The following is a 21,608-nucleotide window of genomic DNA, read 5'->3' as shown; positions in this document are numbered from 1 at the left end:
CCAGCTTAAAATTTCAGTGTTTTTTGACTCTTCATTTACCCCTCATACCTAGTCAGTTGCCAAGTTTTGTGAATTCCACAACTCTTTAATACCACTTAAACCTTCTGTGTAGTTTCTACTGCTATCACCCTAGTCTCCAGCCTAGAGTATTAGTCAGCTTGGGTTTCCATAACAAGATACCACAGACTGGGTGGCTTAAACAGCAGACATTCATTTTCTCACAGAGCTGGAGGCTCAATCCAATGTCAAGGTGCCATATAGATGTGTATCTGATAAGGGCTTTTTCCCTGGCTTCTATATGTCCACCTTCTTGCTTTGTCCTCATGTGACCTTGCCTCTACAGAGAGACAGAGGGAAATACCTCTAGTATCTCTTCTTCTTCCTGTAAGAACGTCAGTCCTGTTGAGTTATAGTCCCACCCATATAACCTCATTTAACCTTAATTACCTCCTTAAATGCCCTAATCTCCAAATGTAGTCGCTTCAGGGGTTAGGGCTTCCATGAATTTTGAAGGGATGCAATTCAGTCCATAACACCCAGACTTATTAGATTAATCTTGTAATTATCTTCAGCCCTAATCTTACTTCTTTTCAATTCTTCCAGTCTGCTCTCTTGATTCCTTCCTACCTCACTGGCTGGTCCTCCATTTTATTTGTTGGTTCTTCTTTATCTTTAAATGTTTGAACATCTCAGGTCTCAGTCTTCAGCCACCTTGTCTGTCTTTACTTACTCATTCAGTGAGCTCTCCTAGTTCTCATTACCCTAAATATTATCTCTACTGAAAATTTCCACAATTATATCTCCAGCTCCACCCTCTCCCCTGAGCCCCAGACTGGTATTTATTTCTTTTTCTTTTTTTTTTTTTAAAAGTCTTTCCTGGGATCTGTGTCAACATCTAAAATGGAATCTTGATTTTTCCAGTGCCCTGCTCAAACCTGTTGCTCCTTCAGTGTTCTCTACCTCAAAATATCTCTACCATTCACCCACTTGCTTAGACCATAAAACCTAGGAGTCAGTCTTCATTCTGTGCTTGACACTTGACATATGGTCTGTCAGCAAGTCCCATCAGTTCAGCCTTTGAAATGTTTCTCTAGAAGGAAATATTCCAAATATAGTCACTTATCATCACATCTATTGACATATCCTTCATCATGTCTTACCTAGAATACTGCACTGGACACCCAAACAGTCTCTCCTTCCACTTTCAGTCTTGCCTCCTCTGTGATCTTTTTTATATACAGCAACCATACCGTTTTAAAAATATAAATCAGATTCTTTCTCCAGCTTAAAATTCTCCACTGGCACTCATCTCCTACCACTCACTGTTTTTCTGTTCCACTATGGTTATACTGGCTTGCTTTCTGTTCCCTCCTCTGGAATGTTCTTTCCCTACATCTGACTTCATTCAGTTATTTCTTCTAATACTACCTCTGTAGAGAAGTCTTCCCTATCTAAAATACACTCCCTTCTACACATAAATACTCTTTTTAAAAATCCTCTTTATAACATGTCTGTGTGAAATTTTATTATTAATTTATCACTTTATTATCTTTCAAGGTATTCCCACTAAAATACAGATTCCAAGAGCAAGGACTGTCCCTTTCATTGCCATATTCAAATCTTCTAGCAATGCCTTGCTAATAGTAGACAATGAATAAAAATTTATTGACCAAATGAATGAAACTAATTCATGTTCTCAGATAATTCTTCCTGAAGTAGGCCCTTAAAACTTCTGCCTAAACCTCATTGCCATCATTCCACCCCCATAATCTCCTCCCCCTCCCAAAAAAGCAGACAAAAATGAACACTTTAATATCTTATATTTTGAAGAAATTTAAATTCTTACTCTGACACCCTCTGTGATTTTATTCCACGTATTTTTGGGAACTGTAGACTGTTTTTGAACCTAAATAACCATTTTGTCAATGTTGAAGCTTAACAATTAAAAATCATTTATTTTAATTTAGATCACTCCCTTGATGGACCCCTTACAAATGGTGATGGCAGAGAGCCCCGGACAGGAATCAAGAGAAAACTACTTAGTGCATCAGAAGAAGATGAAAACATGGGAGGAGAAGATAAAGAGAAAAAAGAAACAAAAGAGAAGTCTCATTTATCCACCTCAGAGAGTGGAGAGTTAGGATCCAGTTTAAGTTCTGAAAGTACCTGTGGTTCTGACTCTGACTCTGAATCAACTTCCAGAACAGATCAAGATTACGTAGATGGAGACCATGATTATAGCAAATTCATACAAACCAGACCTAAAAGAAAACTCAGAAAGCAACATGGCAATGGAAAAAGAAATTGGAAGACCAGAGGCACAGGAGGAAGAGGCAGATGGGGAAGATGGGGTAGATGGAGTAGAGGAGGCAGAGGAAGAGGAGGCAGGGGACGAGGGAGTAGAGGAAGAGGTGGAGGTGGCACTAGGGGGAGGGGAAGAGGGAGAGGAGGAAGAGGTGCTTCTAGAGGAGCTACCAGAGCCAAACGAGCACGTATTGCGGATGATGAATTTGATACCATGTTTTCAGGACGTTTCAGTAGACTGCCTCGAATTAAAACAAGAAACCAAGGCAGGAGGACTGTTTTATATAATGATGATTCTGATAATGACAATTTTGTGTCCACTGAGGATCCTCTGAATCTTGGTACATCCAGATCAGGCAGAGTGCGTAAAATGACAGAAAAAGCCAGGGTTAGCCATCTCATGGGATGGAATTATTAACAGTTAATAAATTTAGAATAACTTAAAAAATTCAATGGCCTTCTACTGCAGGGAATTTACCAGGAAATCTACAAAGCAAGTTGTGTGGGGACTTCTGCTTCCTTTCACATTGGTGCTTTTCCATTTATGCCAGTATACATTTGTTTCAAGACTTTTGATCTCCACACTTCATTTGTTCAAATAAGCCTTACTCATTAGGCCTTAAATTAAAAGAAATTCTGCCCACACACACACACACAAACACACACACACACACGAAACACAACACAGACACACTACAGATTTACTACATTAAAGGAGCATTCAGCTTCTTAAGAGTAGCATGACATTTTTATCTCAATAGAATAGCCCTCTTTTGCTTTTGTATCACAGAAGTATAGCACCTTCTTACAGAGTTTTATATAGTTTGTTTTTGCCATTTTGATTCCTATACCCAGTAATAATAACTTTTGCACAATACACCAATCCTAAAGGCAGCTATTAAATGTTTACAGTTTCTATATTGTAAGAGCGATCTGGATTATTTTACTCTTCCCAGGCCAAACTTTCATGACTTGTACTGAACTGAAGTATATATTTATACTACAGTTTTTTGGGGGTGGGGGGATCTTGATATGCTTTTCATTGATTTGCATAATTCACGTTAAAGGTGAGAAAGGGTTGGTGCCTTGTAAATATGTAGCAGATCTTCGTGGTGTGTTCTGATGTGTGCATTAACTTTATTAAAAAAGAATACTTGAGGTATCAATCTAGACAAGGTGCCAAATGCAAAAGTTTCCTGCATCAATTTTTTTTCCTATCACATTTTATTGCATTAATAGAATTTGTGTAGCTTAAATAACTTAAACATTTGAAAAATCCTCATCCACAAAGAACAACTTCTTTGAACAGTAGCTCAGCTACCTCTTAACTACAACTACTGGAAACATTAAGGAAAATAGATGCTGTTATTCCTTACTGACTAAGGAGAAATAGAACAAGCTTAGTAGGAATGAATACCCATAAGTTATAAGCTGAGAGGTTGTTAATAATTGTATTGGCTCTCAAATTAATAATTGTAATTAACAAACTTTCATAAGTATAGTATGCTCTACCTTAGACTTTCTTAGAACATGAACATATTTGTGTAAGTAGACTTGGGCTACTGCTCATATATTTCTGCTCCACTTACCATTTAACAGCTGTGAGTTACTGGTTTTCATTTGAATCTTAAAATTTAACAAAGCACCTAGTTTGAGTTGGAATGTTTTGGCTAGCTAGTATTATGAATCAACTTATAGATTCTGCTCATATCATTCCAAAGGGTTCTTCTGTTCTAGTCTTTCAGGAAAGAACCTTATTGCACTGCACACTGATGTTGTGAATCATTATTTTATAGATAAAAAGCATCTTTAAAAACCCTTATTGTCTTGTTTACAGCAGTAGAGTGCACATGTTTCCATAAGTGAGCTTGAGTTTCAAGGTCAATTTTAGTCCCCAAATTTAATATTACAGATTTGTTGATTTGTTAGATACTTACATTTCTGAGGTAAGAGGGATAATATCAATTTATGTTTCTGTAACAGCAAATTTGTTGCACTTAGATCAGGCTCATGGGATAAAACAGACTTCTTAGTGTATACCTAGCTATCCCAGGATTTTTCTTAAGCTAATGTGTTTGTCTCATGCTTTCAATCATTTCATGCATCTGAAAACCCTTAAGTGCAGAGGAAGGTGTACACACATAAAACTTTGCTTTTTTGGTAGGGTCGGCAGTAGGGTTATTCTTGGACTAACATCTTTAAGCAGTTTTCACTTGCAGTAGAAATGATGTTCAGGCTTTAAGAGAAAGTATTGTTGTGAATTGTTAATGGCACTAACTTCTGTTACTAGACAGCAGACCAAGCTATTTTTTTGTTGTAGTCTTTTTTTCACTAAACCAAAACTACTACTGGTTGTAACTCAGCTGCCACTTTTAACCATAGTAGAGATTCAAAACGTTCCTATTTGAAACTACATTTGGTTTTTCCTAAAACGTGCTGTTTCAGTTATTTATCTCTTGGGCATTTAGACTAAATCGTGCCTGTATTCCTGAAATCAATAATACTTTGGCCTATCCTGATCTAAGTAACATAGTTACTTAAATTCCTGGATATACCCAAATATGGATCACATGTATCATTTTAGTGTGAAATTTTTTGTTGACATTCTTCTATGAAGAGCTGACCTCTTGAAATGTAGAAGAATTGACATTTGTGTGATTTTGGCTATCTGGAGCTTTATTTATAATTTATTTTGAAAAATAAAAATGCCACATTTATTTCCCAAATGTCAAGATTTTCTAGAATTAGATAATTAGAATAATAAGGCTGAAGACATTTTAAAGCATATTTTATATGTAGTGAAATACTGTGAAAATATTAGTGAACAGCACTTTGCTGTAATGTTTATTTCAGTTATTAAGATTTAAAGAGTTAGTCATCAGGGTATGTTAGATAAACATAGTTATCATTTATTAAACAAACAGATAATTTTCTGTTTGCATGCAAATTATTTTAATAAGTGTGAAAAATAAAAGTTTGGGAGATAGTATTTTTACTTTTATATCTGGACTTTTTTCCCCCCAATTTACACTTTGCTTTCTTGTAATACCACCTCCTGTGAATGTGTTGTAATTAGTATCACATTGATTACTTTATCATTTTAATTTCTTTGAGGCCCTTTAAACTTACGTGAAATCTGGGTCCAGCCATAGCAAAGCAAGTAGGAAATGAACAAAGAATTTTGAAGAAAAGCCTAAATCTTAAATTGCTAAGAAAAACCACTGTTATATTTAGGCCCATGAGAGCATATACATGTATAAACCTAATCCTATGCTAGATATGAATAGTCAGTGAGCTGTAATATTTCTCATAAATGCTAATAATGTTTAAATTCCCAGCTTTAAGATCTTAGTGTGTGTATATATTTATAAAATCTGAACTGTGTGTTTCTTCTATGGCTTACTGTGTGTTTCTCTTTCAGCAATAGGATGCTCTCTCAAACATTCACTAGCCTACTAGCCCAATTACTAAATTTTTGTATATGTGTGTTTGTGCACTTGTATATGTGTAAAGTTTTTTCCCCAACTTGACACACCTTATCTCCGACATTGAAAAAAAGAGAACATTTTGTATGGAGGACAGTCTACCAACTTTTTGCCTCTGTACAGCTCTTAGCCTGTATATTTACTGCTTGATCATCCATTTCATTATGCCTTCTAGATAACCAGTCCAGATTTTATCATGTATCTGTGTCCCTCTATTCTTTTTGTTTCCCTTTTTAATTTTTTTTCTTTTTTTTCCCCTCCCCAGAAATCAGACTTGTGTTGGAATTCTTCTCTACAACACTTTGTTTCACCCAGATGCAAAGTAACAAAGTAAAATTATAAATCTCATTCTGCGCAACTGTGTGCTCAGCTATTTAACTCAGCCTTCTAATGCTTTGAAGTACATTTCAGTTATTTATGTTTTTGTTGTTTTTGTTTTAATCCCATAGATTGTCATCAGACAATAATAGAGTGATTGAAAGAGAAAGATGTAAATGCCACTTCTAACTTTTTGATAAAACTTTTTTGAGCATTTTTCAAAAATTTGTGTGTTTCTGGTAATGGGGAATTGAAACACCTTTTGCTTGTTTATGTATGTTGGGAATCATTTTATGTACATTTACCAACTGGTACGTATCTTCAAGTTGGAATTTTCACATCCATAAAAGGGAGACTTGCATCATATATAATTTTCAGTATACTTTGCTGTCCAGCCTTTTAAACAATTACAGTCATATTTTGAGTTCTGAGATGAATAGTTCTAGGGGAAGGGATGGAACTTTTGACATGTAAAGTCCATTGTTTTAAATGCTAACCCCATCCCCAATATTTTTGTGGAGCGTGAGGCTTTATGAAAGGTTTATCAGAAATAGAATATTCTAAGGTCACTTTTATGGCTTGTTTCAAAAATCAGTATGAAAGTATTTTCATGCTTTTTTGTTTCTCATCTTTTAGCAAAGCTTCTTTACCAAGTTTTGATTAAATTCCAACATAAAATTAAGTTTTTTCATGGTGCTATATTTTGTGGAATATGGGTAGCACTCAGTTTTCTTTTCTTTTCTCTTTTCTTTTCCCTTTCCTTCCTTCCTCCTTTCCTTCCTTCTTTCTTTCCTTTGTTCCTTCGTTCTTCCCTCCCTCCCTCTCTTCCTTCCTCCCTCCCTCCCTCCCTCCCTCCCTCCCTTCCTTCCTTCCTTCCTTCCTTCCTTCCTTCCTTCCTTCCTTCCTCACCTCGGCCTCCCAAAGTGCTGGGATTACAGGCGTGAGCCACCGTGCCCGGCCTATATACCCTTATTATTGATTGTTTCTTTTTTCATCTTTTCAATCCTGCTTACTTTTATCCTCACTTTCCTTTCTGCCATGAAAACTGCACCTAATTTACCACACTTAAGATTGGCAATTTTTGATTCATTGATGGGAGAAGTATAGTAGAAAGGCCCTGCAGTTTAGAATTAAGTTGTGTTTGTTTATTTACATGTATGCCCATTTCTTCTAAATTAAATCTAGAATATGAGACTTTGACATATAAAAGCATGATAAGTATTTTCTTAAAAAATAAAACTATTGATAACATAATGAAACCACCATTGGTAATTGAATTTTAAAATGATATGCAAAAATATTTAGAAATCCAGTTGGGAAATGTGTTTTTGCATATGTCACCAGATACACATTAGGCAGTACTTCAAATGTTAACTCTTAAACAATACTGTGGTGATGGCAATCAGTAATTTATTTCTTTGTCCTGTAACTTATCATTCTTGTCTTTTGTAATCTCTTACACAGTATTAACATAACTGTACCTTTTATTTGTTCTTGGTATCCATACATTTTAAGATGGAAAAATCAGTTCATAGTTGATATGATATTGTATATGGGCAAAATGTCCATTAAACTAAAATTCAGTAAAAAAGGTAATCTAAACTGGCTTGATTTATAAAAGATGTTTTGTTTGGCAGTTGTCAGTCATTAATAAGCAATTATCTTCAAAGACAAAAAACTGGACTAATTTGTTGCCATTCTTTATGGGATGTTTACAATAAAATTCCAAGTTGTTTGGAATCAATTGCACTCTTGCTGCTTTATGCCTTAATTTATGTACCAGAGAAAAATTAACCAGAAGAAAGAAATATGGAGTTACCTATTCAGCTTTAGAGATTGTAACATGTAACTCTTAGGTCTTGTTTCTTTGTCATAGAATATTTTATTACTATTATTTTTTAATCTGAGAAACTAGGATGCTTCTTCCTATCAAAGAAAAGGTTTTGTTTTTTGTTTTTGTTTTCATCTTAGACATTGCAAATATTCTTTGGGTCACTTTTAGGATAATAAATATGATGTTTACACTTTAAATGGGGGCTGCTTGGTGCATTCAATAACAGCCTGCAAAGCATTTGTCAACATTTTGTTTTGCAGAGCTTTTCAAAATGAATAGATCTCTAATATATTTATGACTTATGACTTTTAACAGCTGAGCTATATATCCCTGGCATTTTAAAATATATGGTCAGATTACCTATACTGTAAATGGTGCTTTAATTCAGTATAAGTGTAGGAGAGAGAGAAGTGAGGTGAAATGATCTGAATGCTCTAACAGGAACATTCATAACCTATATAGTTACCAGAATTTGTCTCCCAATGGCAAACATTCCACTAGATACAAGATAAATAAGCTGGCCAAAGACTGGACTGTATCTTTGATGTATATACTGTCTATTTTGTGTATTTAGAATAAAAAAAAAATGTATTTAGGACAAAAGTAGCCTGATTTTTTACAATATTCAGAGATTGAAGTGGAGATAAGTTGTTTGGTATTTTGTTTAGTTGCTTAATTGGTTAGAGATAGTCCTCTTTAAGGATATAAAAATCTTACATTAAAAATTTTTGGTTAAGGCCAGGCACAGTGACCCACACTTATAATCTCAGCATTTGGGGAGGCCATGTTGGAAGGATTGTTTGAGCCCAGGAGTTCAAGACCAGCCTGGGCAACATAGTGAGACACCATATCTACAAAACAATTTTTTTTTTAAATTAGCTGGGCGTGGTTGCGTGTGCCTGTAAGTCCCAGGTACTTGGGAGACAGGTGGGAGAATCACTTGAACCTGGGGGGTCAAGGCCGCAGTGAGCTGTGATCATGCCACTGCACTCCAGCCTGAGGATCCGTTTTTTTTTCCAAGTTGAGAAGGTCAAGGAAAAGGTGCTCTCCATTCTCTCTCAATTATATGTTCTTGACAATTTAAAGCTACTTTACAAAAATGTGCAAAATAAAACCAATATATTGAGCCTGTGAGTTGATCTTTTAAATGGGATTTTTGGTGGGATAGTTAAGCCTATAAGCTTACAGTGGCTTTCTCAGGTCATTTATATAAATACTTAAGGGCTTTTTAATGCTACAAAACATAGGTAGATCAAACAATAATATTAAATGAAGTAAAATTTTTATGGTATCAATTTTTTCCCCAAAGTTTTAGGGACACGTTTTTCTTTCCTTTCTATGTTACTTTAATAGATTTTTCTTTGCCAGCTGTGACAATTGCCTTAATGAAGTTCTTATCTACAGATTATAAACATTTAATTATAATTATAAAATCTTATAATTTTATTATAATTCTAGGCATCTAATTTTAACAGTTATTAATTAACAAATATTTAATTTGATGTTGGAGACTTAAAAGTCTTTCTGATTCTAGTATTAATTTTGAATTGCCGTGTTGCCTGGTCAGCATCTTTGCAGTTCTCTTCAATTTTATAAGTTTTGTAAGTAAATATATGAAGAAATAAAAACATTTTAAATTCTTTAATTTAGGTGACTAATATTAATTGGTGGAGCTTATTCATTTTTAAGGATTTTTGTGGTTGATTTTTGTCATGTTGCAATTATAGTTAGAATTTGTATAACAACATGTTAATTTGTATTGGCAATTTTGTATAGTCTGTTAAGTAATTTAAGTCGAGGAAACTGCTAACATGTTCCGTCCTCCCTTGGCTTTTAAAAAAAGCTTACAATATGTTTAAATGAAATTTGCATACCAAATTGTGTAATCATTTGAAAAGTACTATTTTGTTACCCTTGAGTATTATTCATCTAAAATATTAATAATGAAGTGCTGGTAGTTCTGAATTATTTCCATATGTTAAATTTTAATTTATAAATTAGATTCAGTATTGTTTATAAAACAAGTGTTTTTGTCTAGTCTGACCCTATAGAGCAAAAAATATGCCCATGATATCCTCATAGTCATGAAATTACCAAGTCATCCTTTTACTTTTGTAGATTTGTGTTCATTTTTATCCTAAATGTGGTTTGTCGTTTTCATAAGAAAAAGAAGTTATTAAAACAAAGCAGTAGTTGAAGGTTGTGGTACATACATTTTTGCTTTCCAGTTTTCTCAAAAATTTAAGACTGCTGAATAAAACGACAAGTTTTTAACACTAAAAATACCTTTTATAACTTTGCTTATAAGTATTCAAGCAGAAATTCTCGGAGAATTATCTGAGGTAATGAGCCACATTCTTTCTCTAAACATGTGTTGGCATCTCCTTCAAAAAAGATATTTACCAGCGGGAAGTTGTAGCCTGTTCTCTTCATATTAGTGAGAAGAAACAGCTAAAAAAAAAAAAAAAAAAAAAAGACTGACTGTTGCTACCTAGATTTGTTCACTTTTTTATTCATTCATTCAGCATTTACTGAGTGTCTTCTATGTGCCAAGCACTGGAATTTTATAAAGAGCTTTACTGTTCACAGAGTCCATAATCTCAATCATCAGAATGACATTATCAGTTAATTTGATTTTTCAGATCAGAAAGATGAGTTTTAGTGAAATCAAGTAATTTGCCTAAGCCTACATGGCTACTCACTAGAAAAGCCTTGATTCATCCAGCATATCTGCTTCCAGGTTTCTAGTCTTAACTTTTATTAATAAGATGTTTTGTTCTACTTTCTTTCTTCCCAATCTCTATGAAATGGAGACTTCTAAGTCATGCATGTGTATCTTGAAAATAACCTTTGTTTTTGCTTCTGGCTCAAATCTTTTAATAAAGAGGACCTTGAGATATGGATCTTCAAACCTCTCAGTGCTTTGGAATTTTTAATACTACCAGGTTTGGAAGTAGAAAAATGATTGAAGCTCAAATGATTGAATTGTATATCTTACACACTCTTACAAAAAAGTAAATGCCCAAGAAAACTGTAGAGGATTTACTTCTATCTTATTTTGAAGATTGTGCTAATATATACAAATGTGCTTTGCAATGTGTGACTTTAAAAAATGATCTGTTATTGCAGTCTTCCCTACTCTGTGCTTCCTTGCCAGTGCAAAACCTTGAAGTTTGAGTTCAAACGGGTTTCAGGTACAGTTCTCAGAGAATGCAACAGTGTTCCTGACTTAATCCCTGAGTTTAATTTAGGGTTTTTGTTTTGGGGTGTTCTTACTTTACATCCTTTGAACTATCTCTCAGTTTTACTCATTATTTAATGTATCACTCCCCTTCCCTTCCCTTCCCTTCCCTTCTTCCCTTCCCTTCCCTTCTTCCCTTCCCTTTCCTTCTTCCCTTCCCTTCTTCCCTTCTCCCTTCCCTTCCCTTCCCTTCTTCTTCCCTTCCCTTCCCCTCTTCCCTTCCCTTCCCTTCTTCCCTTCCCTTCCCTTCCCTTCCCTTCTTCCCTTCCCTTCCCTTCCCTTCCCTTCCCTTCTTCCCTTCCCTTCCCTTCCCTTCCCTTCCCTTCCCTTCCCTTCCCTTCCCTTCCCTTCCCTCCCCTCCCCTTTTTTGAGACGGAGTTTAACTCTTGTCACCCAGGCTGGAGTCACCCAATGACGCAGTCTCGGCTCACTGCAACCTCCACCTCCCATATTCAAGCGATTCTCCTGCTTTCAGCCTCCCAAGTAGCTGGGATTACAAGTGTGCACCACCACACCCGGCTAATTTTTGTATTTTTAGTAGAGACGGGGTTTCACCACGTTGCCCAGGCTGGTCTCAAACTCCTGACTTCAGGTGATCCGCCCTCCTCAGCCTCCCAAAGTGCTGAAATTACAGGCCTGAGCCACTGCAACCGGCCAGTGTCACTCTTTTTTTACACCAATCCATATACCAGTCCTTTGGAATCGTTTTAATTATTTGTGGGTTTTTTTTTTCTAATTAAGACTTTGGGACAGGAGTGTTGGTTGACAAAGGTCGAGTGGCCCTATAAATATAGTAAAGTGAACTTGAACCACTGCTGATTTAAATTTTTTTATAACTCTTCTGTCACAGTATATGTTGTTATTAGGGGCTATTAGGAGGAAATGTTTCAAGTAATTTAACTCAAAGACTTGTGCATTTTCTCTCTTTATTCTCAAGAAATGGGGTTTTGCAGTGGTCCTTGAGAAGACATTAGGCCTACTCAAGTTGCATTTGGTTCATAGCATTTATGTTAATCTCATTCATATTTCACAATGCCATCTTTTCTCCTCTCCTAAACAGCTTCCACTTGGTCTGATCATCATCCAAGGAAAAGTGTTGGCTTTCAGCAGATAGACTATTGAATTATGTCAACAAAGATCTCTGTAAAAATCAAAGAAGGAATAGAAAATAAAATAATTGGGTTTATTTTTCTAGCTAGATAAAGTACAGCAGGTTTGACTAGCTGATTATACCTACACTAATCTTTGCTTGTATTAGGAGAACATAAGCTAGAAATCTAGGTCAGAGCTTTGTTCTGTGGTTAGATACTGTCATACAGCCTTGCTTATATTCCTCACAATGTGTATTTTGATGGAAGTAGCCTGACCTGGAGTCAGGTACTGTAGTTATTATGAGAGTTAAGGGGATAAGGGAAGCCTTTGAGATCTTTCTAAGAACCATGTTAACTAGAGGAGAGAAGAGAATGGGGTTTGAAGGTTTAGTGAGGAATGAAATTCCATAGTGTTCAGGGTTTGGATGTCAACGCCTTCAGTGAGCACAGCAGCCTCAGATCACTGGAAACAGGTTTGGGGAAGACCCCACGTAAGTTTTGGGGTATTTTTTATTGTTGTGTTGTTTTTTGTTTGTTTTGTTTTGCTTTTTGGTAGAGGTGCAGGTGCATGAAGGGAGAATTTGCAGAAGGATTCTTGGTGGGGATAGGGACATTTTAATGTTATAATTATTGCATTATAGTAGTTGTGTTTCTTGAGGTCTCAAACCTATTAGGTATTATTGTTAACACTCTTTTACAGATGAGGAAACTGAGGTTTAGAAAGGCAAAGGAATTGACCACATATCACATTGCTGTTAAATGGCAGGATTTATCCTCAGATATGTTTCCAAAACCTGTTTGCTTAACTGTTATGCATGCCACTTCTCATCGGGCTAGTTTTAATACTAGCTGTTGGAGACTTGCTGAGTGGCTTTAGCCAAGTTCCTTGTTCTCCTTGGTCTCAGTTATCTTTAGTTGTGTAAGGCTGAAGTTGATCACTAAATGATTTCCAAGGTCTTTATGTTTCTATTTAAAAAAAAAGCTTATCCTTTCTTTATGCACCTTCCTAGTCTAACATACTTCCATTGGAGATTCAATTTTCTTATAATCTTTATAAGCTCTGTATCCTACTTGTTAAAGTTATTTATTTGAAATCAAATCCCATATGAACTGCTTTAGGTTTCTGTTTTCATAAGAAAGCCTTATCAAATTCAATTTAGGAAGTGTAAAAGTCATTGGAAAGATTGACTAACGTCATGACCATGAAGAACTCCAATAACTCACTCCTCAGTGACACACTTGTGGAAACTGTTTTAAAAAACACAAGCCTCTGGAGATGGTCCACAGGGCAAGCAACAAGAGAATCTGTGAAAATTTAGTAAGAAAGGTGAGAATCTGTGGTATTCGAACCAAAACTACTCTCTTTATTTTCATCGCATCCCAGACTTCACTTTAAACTGCTTCAGCCAAGAACACAAGGCACACTCTGTCCCCGGAAGCTTGCCATTGTCCCCATAACCAGCTCCAGAACCCTGGCTCAGACATTTTGCCTGGGGGGAGAAGCAGACTATAAAACATACAGCTTATAATCTCTTTCCAAAGGAATTGACTTTAGTTACAACAGGCCTTAAGAGTGCTCTTTAAGAGCAATGGAGATTGTGGAGAAAGGCGAGTGAAGAGATTCAACCTACAGACTAACCTGTAGGCAAGCTAGCTTGCCGGAAAGAACCAAGGAGTAAGACAGTTGGGAGGAGTCCTCCTAGGGTCAGAACAATATCAAACACTAACCAAAAACTATTCCTTCAAAAGAACAAGCATTTAGTTGGATTTGTTTAGAGCAATTTATGCCACAGGGCATTACTGAAAACAATTAAATAATCGGTTTGTGACTAGTGGATTCTAACAGCTGCGTGTGGGCATGGAAAGAGAGGAAGAAAGCCCTACCCAAGCCACTGTCATCCCAGGTGGGCATACCAGAAGATGAGCCTCCCTGAGGAGCAACATAAGATTCTTAACACCTGGGAGGATAAAGAGACTTCAATAAAATAATCCAGCCTTTTACTAAACACATAAGCAAATAAGAATACCAAGCATGGAGGGTTAGGAGTGTCAGTACCAAGAATTACTAAAATACATTATCTAAAAATCCAGTTTCCAACAAAATAGTCATAAGATGTAGAAAATGAAAAGGGAAAATGGCAGAAGTAAATCCAGCTATGTAAATAATGAAATGTGAATGGATTAAATGATCTAATCAAAAGGCAGATTTTAATAAAATTTTTTTTTTAAAACTCATTTACAGGAGACATTATAGATTTAAATATACAAATAAATGAAAAGTAAACGAATGGCAAAGACACATACAATGCAAGCAGCAATCACAAGAAAGGTAGAGAGAATATGGTAAATACAAGCAGTGGACTTTAAAACAAAAACTTAGAGTTCCATTTATAATAAAAGGTTCAGTCCCTCAGGGAGAAAAAAACAATTATGAATATATGCACCTAACAGCAGAGCTCCCAAAAAGTAGACAGAATTGAAGGAGAAATAGTTCAGCAGTAAATATTTGGGGACTCACTACCCCACTTTTAATAATGTATGGAATAGGAAGAAAATTAACAAGGATATAAAAGGCTTTAACGACACTATAATCCAACTAGACCTAACAGGCATAGAACACTCCACCTAAGAACAGCAGAATACACATTCTCAAGTGCATGTGGTATATTCTCTGGAATATACTGTAGGCAAGACCATAAAACAAACTTTGATAGGTTTAAAAGGATCAGAATTATACGAAGTATATTCTTCCACCACAGTGCAATAAAATTAGAAACTAATGACAGGAGGAACTTGGGAAATTTACAAATATGTGGAAGTTAAACAACACACTCCTAAATAACCAACAGACCAAAGAAAAACCATAACAAATCAGAAAATACCGCAGTCCACCCTTATCTGTGATTTTGCTTTCCTCAGTTACCCCATAGTCAACTGTGGTCTGAAAATATTAAATGGAAGATTCCAGAAATAAATAATTCATAAGTTTTACATCGCATGCCCTTCTGAGTAGTGTGATGAAATCTTACACATCCCACTCTGTCCTGTCCAGGATGCGAATCATCTCTTTGTTCAGCATATCCATGTTGTATATGCTACCCACCCACAGTCACTTAGTAGCTCTTATCAGATTTTTTATATATATATATATATATATATATATATGGTTTGGTACTATCTGGTTTCAGGCATCCACTTGGAGTTCTGGTATGCATCTCCTGTGATTAAGAGAGGATTACTGTACATTGAGAGAAAAATACATATACCAAGACTTATGGGATCAGCAAAAACAGGGCTGAGAGGGAAATTTATGGTAGCAAGTACCTATATATAAAAGGAAGAAAGTTCTCAAATCAATAACCTACCTTTCCAGCTTAGAAAATTAGAAAAAAAAAGGAGAAAACTAAACCCAAAGCAAGCAGAAAGAAGGCAATAAGAAGAGCAGGAATAAAAGAATGAAATAGGGAACAGAAAGCAGCAAGGAATGTTATACAAAGAGACTCAAATTATTAAAATCTGAAATGTAAGACAGAACATCACTACTTACCTCACAGAAATTAAAAGGCTTATTAGAGAATACTGAGAACAATGGTATATTCGTCTGGTAGGGCTGACATAACAAGATACTATAGACTGTGTGGCTTAAACAGCAGTCATTTATTTTGTCACATTCTGGAGGCTTGAAGTCCAAGATCAAAGTGCTGACAGGGTTGGTTTCTCCTGAGGCCTCTCCCCATGACATGCAGATAGCCACTTTCTTACTATATTCTTCCATAGCATTTTCTCTCTGTGCATGTGCACACACACACACAAGTCTAGTGTCTCTTCCTCTTCTTATAATAAAGACACTAGTCATTGGAGTAGGGCCACAGCCTTATGACCTCATTTAACCTTAAGTACCTCATAAAAGGTTTTGTCTTCAAACAGTCACATTGGTGGTTAGGACTTCAACGTGTGAATTTAGGTAGAACACAATTCAGTCTATAACAGCATGCTAACAAATTCGATAATGGAAAAAAACAGATAAATGCCTAGAAAGACACTATTAAAACTGACTAAAAATAAAATAGAAAGTCTGAATAGACCTATAACAAGTAAAGAGATTGAATTAATGATTTTAAAACTGCCCCCCCCCCCCAAAAAAAACCCAGTCCTAGATGGCTTTACTGGTGAATTCTACCAAGTGTTTTTTTTTTTTCTTTTTTAAACACCAATTCTTCACAACTATTGCAGAAAATGTAAGAGAAAGGAATATTTTCCAACTAATTACATGATGCCAGTATTATGCTGATACCAAATCTGACAAAGACATTACAAGAAAATTACAGGCCAATAGTCTTTGAATATAGGCACAAAAGTCATCAAAAATACTAACAAACAAAATCCAGTAACATATAAAAAGTACGTATACCATGACCAAATGGGATTATCCTAGAAAGGTTGATTTAAAATATAAAAGTCAATCAATGCCATACTAAAATAATAAAATCAAAATCACATAATCATAATCATTAGAATAAAAAAAAGCATTTGATAAAGTTCAACAGCGTTTATGATAAAACTTTGCAGCAAACTAGGAATAGAAGGAGACTTCCTCAAAAGATAAAGAGCACCTATGAAAAATTCATAGCAAGTAACACAATAGTAGAATACTGAATACTTTCCTTTTAAGATCAGGGGATCTCCTTAAGACAGGATTTCTGGTCTCACTACTTCTATTCAACAGTGTCTAAGTTTCTAACATCAGCAATTTAAAAAAAAATAGGCGGAATGGAAAGGAAGTGAAACTATTCGCAGGTGATATGATCTTATATAGTGAAAAATCTTAAAGAATGAATGAAAAAAGTTTTAGAACAAATGAACAAGTATGCCAAGCTTGCATGATACATGAGCAAGATAGAAAAATCAGTTATTTATTTACTTTAGCAGTGAAGAATACAAAAATGAAATCAAGAAAGCCATTCCCTTTACAATAGCATCAAAAAGGGTACAATACTTATAAATAAGTTTAGCAAAATAAGTGCAAGACCTGTAGACTGAGAATTACAAAACATTGTTGAAAAGAATACCTAAATAAATGGAAAGTAATTCCATGTTTACGATTTGGAAGACATGATATTGTTAAGATGGTAATATGCCCCACATTGACCTACAGATTCAACACAATCTCTAGCCAAATTCTAGCTGGCTGTTTTTTGCAAAACCTGCAGAAATTGATATGGAAATGCAGGGAACTCAGAATGGCCAAAACAATCCTGAAAAGAAAAAGTTAGAAGACTCACACTCCCCAAATTCAATCCTTACTAAAAGTTACTATAAGGAACACTATGGGGTACTGAAATGAAGATGGGCATACAGATCAATGGAACAAAACTGAGAACACAGAAAATAGCCCTTACATCTATGATTGATTTTTGACAGTGGCGCTGACAATTCAATGGGGGAAATGAATAGTCCTTTCAACAAATGTTGTTGTGACAACTGGATAACCAGATGCAAAAAAAAAAAAAAAAAAAAAAAAAAAAAAAAAGTTGGACCACTACATCACACCACATATAAAAATTAACTCAAAATAGATCAAAGACCTATAGGTAGGAGTTAAAACTATAAAACGCTTTGAAGAAAACCCTGGCATAAATACTTGTTAGATTAGGCAATGGTTTCTTAGGTATGACACCTAAGGCACAAACAACCAAAGGAAAAAAATATAAATTGGACTGCATCGAAATTAACCACTTTTGTGCATCAAAGAACACTGTCAGGAAAGTGAAAACCCAAAAATGGGAGAAAATGTTTTGCAAATCATGTATCGATAAGGGTCTAGTTTCCAGAATATATGTGAAGAACTTAAATCTCGACCACAAAAAGATAACCCAATTTACAAATGGGCAAATAATTTGAATAAACATTTTTCCAAAGAACATAAACAAATGGCCAATAGTTACATGAAAAGTTGCTTAGCATTATTAATCATTAGGAAAATGCAAATCAAAGCCACAATGAGATACCACTTTTCATCCAGTAGGATGGCTATAATAAAAAAGACAATGACAAATATTGATGAGGATGTGGAGTAGTTGGAACCCTCATACCTTGCTGATGAGAAGGTAAAATTGTGCAGCCACTTTGAAAAACATTTTTGCAGCTCCTGAAAAAGTTAAACTGAGTTACCATGTACCCAAGAGAACTATAAACATAAGTCCGCACAAAAAGTTGTACACAAGATGGGCATTGTGGCGCATGCCTGTAGTCCCAGTTACTTGGGAGGCTGAGGTGGAAGGATCGCTTAAGCCCGGGAGATAGAGACCGCAGTGAGCCATAATCGCGCCACTACACTCCAGCCCGAGCAACAGAGCAGGACCCTGACACACACACATAAACACACACACACACACGTGCGCACACACAGGTGTACACAAAAGTTCACAGCAATATTATTCATAAAAACCAAAAAATACAAACAACACAATGTCCATCAACTGGTGAATAAACAAAATGTGGTATACTCATACACGGGAATATTATTTATCCTAAAAAAGATTGAAGTACTGATATATGCTACAACATGGATGAACCTTGAAAATATTATGCTAAGTGAAATAAGCCAGTCACAAAAGGTCATATATTGTGTGATTTCACCAATCGTCCCTTGGTATACATGGGGGATTGGTTCCAGGATTGCCTGAATATAGCCAAATCCGCACATAATCAAGTCCCAGAGTTGGCCCTCGGGAAGCTGCGTATATGAAAAGTTGACCCTCCATATATGTGGGTTTTGCATCCTGTGAATACTGCATTTTTGATCCATGTTTGGTTGAAAAAAAATCCGCGTATAAGTGGACCAGAGCAGTTCAAACCCATGTTGTTCAAGGGTCAACTGTATATTAAATGTACAGAATAGACAAATCTATAGCGACAGAAAGTACATTAGTGGTTGCCAAGAGTTAGGGTGGAGGGAGTGGGGATGTGCTAATAGGCTTTGTGTGTCTTTTGGGGGTCATTAAAATGTTCTATAATTAGATTACAGTAATGGTTGTACAACTGTAAATATAATGAAAACCACTGAACTGTACATATTAAAGCAGTTAACTTTATGCTATATAAGTTATATCTCAATAATGATGTTAAAAATGTAAAGAGCCTCGAATAATGACAGACTAATCAGATTTTCTTTAAAATTAAATAAAAAGAGTTTTGATTAAGTTTAAACCATGATTCTGGCATCTTTTAAAATATTTTTCCTCTCCCACATGTAATTGAAATACTCAAAAGTGACAGCTTAGAGGAATGCGCTTTTCTGTTGATAATTTGTCACCATTACCCCTCTTCTACAACTTCCACCTGATGTGAGTCAACCACCAACATAGTGTGAAGAAATATGAATGGTATTCTGAAATAGGTGTGTGGAAAAAAGTAATAGGTATTTGGCTACTGAAAATAATTTAGTGAAAGATACTTACCGCTGCATATTCCAATTATTTAGTTGCAAGATGGAGGCTATCGTAGTCTGTTTTCTGTTGCTCATAACAGAATACCTGAAGCTAAGTAATTTATAAAGAAAAGAAATTTATTTTTCACTCAGACGCTGAGAAATCTAAGGTCGAGGAGTTACATCTGATGAGAGCCTTCTTGCTGATAAGGACTCTGAAGAGTCCCAAGATGGCATAGAACATCACTTGGTGAGGGGGCTGCTAATGTGCTACCTAAAGTTTCTCTTCCTTTTCTTAAAAAGCCATTGGTTCGCCTCCCACGATAACCCATTAATCCATTAACCCATTAATCCATGAATGGAACCCTCATGACCCAGTCACCTCTTAAAGGCCCTACCTCTGAATACTGCCATATCGAGGATTCAGTTTCAACTTGAGCGTTGGAGCTGACAATAAAACCATAGATAACAGAGGTCTAGTCCCATGACTGGAAGGCTACCCAGAGCTGTGGCAAGAACTGAGCGATTTTCATCTCTAGCTTCCTGGGGAGTACAGCAGGGTAGTCACCAGCAGTAACACCAAAGCCCTTTTAGATGAGTTACTCCCACAGCCCAAACTTCAAAAATATTGGGGAAAAAGGGCGTTCCTTATTCATTATGTAATGTGGCTTTGTGAGATTGTTAATGAGCCTTATCGAAGAGATGAAATGGCAGTATTTCAAGTTCTGCACACCTCCATTATTCCTCTGTTAGATATTAGAAACTAGCCCTTTTCTAAGGTCACGTTCCGCCCTCACAACACTCATTGTTCCTTCCTCCTAAAGCAGAACAGAAAGGAAACTCGGGTAGAGGAGTGAGGACGTGGCCATACAAATGGTGAGACCCCAATAGCTATATAAATTCCTTTCATTGACTCCAAATTTTATCTGTTTCAAAGTATTAGAATCAACTGGAATATGTTAAGGCCTGTAAGCTTTGTATTGCAATTCACAAATGGTTTATCACCTCTGCCTGGCTCAAAGTTTCTAAGGCTTTACCACTAAATCCATAAAACTATGTGGTTTTAATTATTTTTAAATCAAATTCCATTTTCTCCTATTGTAATACACTTCATTTGGAAGGGTTAGAAACCAGTTTCTCTCCGTTTCATCAATAGTGTCTGAGCTTATTATTCCAACCACATGTTTGTACCAAAAAAAGATGCAGAGATATGATCACTTAATTGACTGTAATAAGATTTACTTCCAGTAGCTTGTTCTTCATCACAGGAGTGAGGAAATTGTCACTTAATTCCGTAAACTTCTGAACTGAAATCTAGAATCATTCATAGTTTAACTGTATTGATATAAAGTGAACTAAGGATGATCATGTAAACTTTTTTTTTTTTTTTTTTTTTTTTTGCCTAGGCTGGAGTGCAATGGCGCCATCTCGGCTCACCGCAACCTCCGCCTCCCGGGTTCAAGCGATTCTCCTGCCTCAGCCTCTCGAGTAGCTGGGATTACAGACATGTGCCACTACGTCCGGCTAATTTTTGTATTTGTAGTAGAGATGGGGTTTCTCCATGTTGGTCAGGCTGGTCTCAAACTCCCGACCTCAGGTGATCTGCCCGCCTCGGCCTTCCAAAGTGCTGAGATTACAGGTGTGAGCCACTGTGCCCAGCCAATAATCTAAACTTTTTCCCATAAGTCACAAGACCCTAGATGATTTGGGATCTCCCTGCCTTTGTTGTTTTGCTTCATTGCCTTTGGACTTGCTGTCCTTCTGTCTGAATTATATTTTGCATGGCTGCTTCCTACTTCTTATTTAGGTTTCAGCTCAAATATCATATCTTTAGAAAGGTCTTCTCTGGCAATCCTATCTAATAAAACAGCCCTCCCCACCTTGTGTTCTCATCATTATTTGAAAT

General features: G+C 36.0%; 1 protein-coding gene across 2 annotated transcripts in view; it reads left to right on the top strand.

Moving 5' to 3' along the window:
* Positions 1-9,886, top strand: part of BRWD3 (bromodomain and WD repeat domain containing 3) — a 137,085-nt gene extending 127,199 nt beyond the window's left edge. For both annotated transcript variants that reach the window (XM_050776288.1, XM_050776289.1), the window contains one exon: positions 1,968-9,886. In XM_050776288.1, coding sequence (XP_050632245.1) covers positions 1,968-2,722 — 755 coding nt within the window. In that variant the 3' untranslated portion in view covers positions 2,723-9,886. The remainder of the gene's footprint in view (positions 1-1,967) is intronic.
* Positions 9,887-21,608: the final 11,722 nt, after the last annotated feature.

This window comes from Macaca thibetana, chromosome X, assembly GCF_024542745.1.
Source record: "Macaca thibetana thibetana isolate TM-01 chromosome X, ASM2454274v1, whole genome shotgun sequence".
Classification (NCBI taxonomy): Eukaryota; Metazoa; Chordata; class Mammalia; order Primates; family Cercopithecidae; genus Macaca; species Macaca thibetana.
Note: the sequence above shows the minus strand (reverse complement) of the source record. Positions and strands in the feature narration are given on the sequence as shown.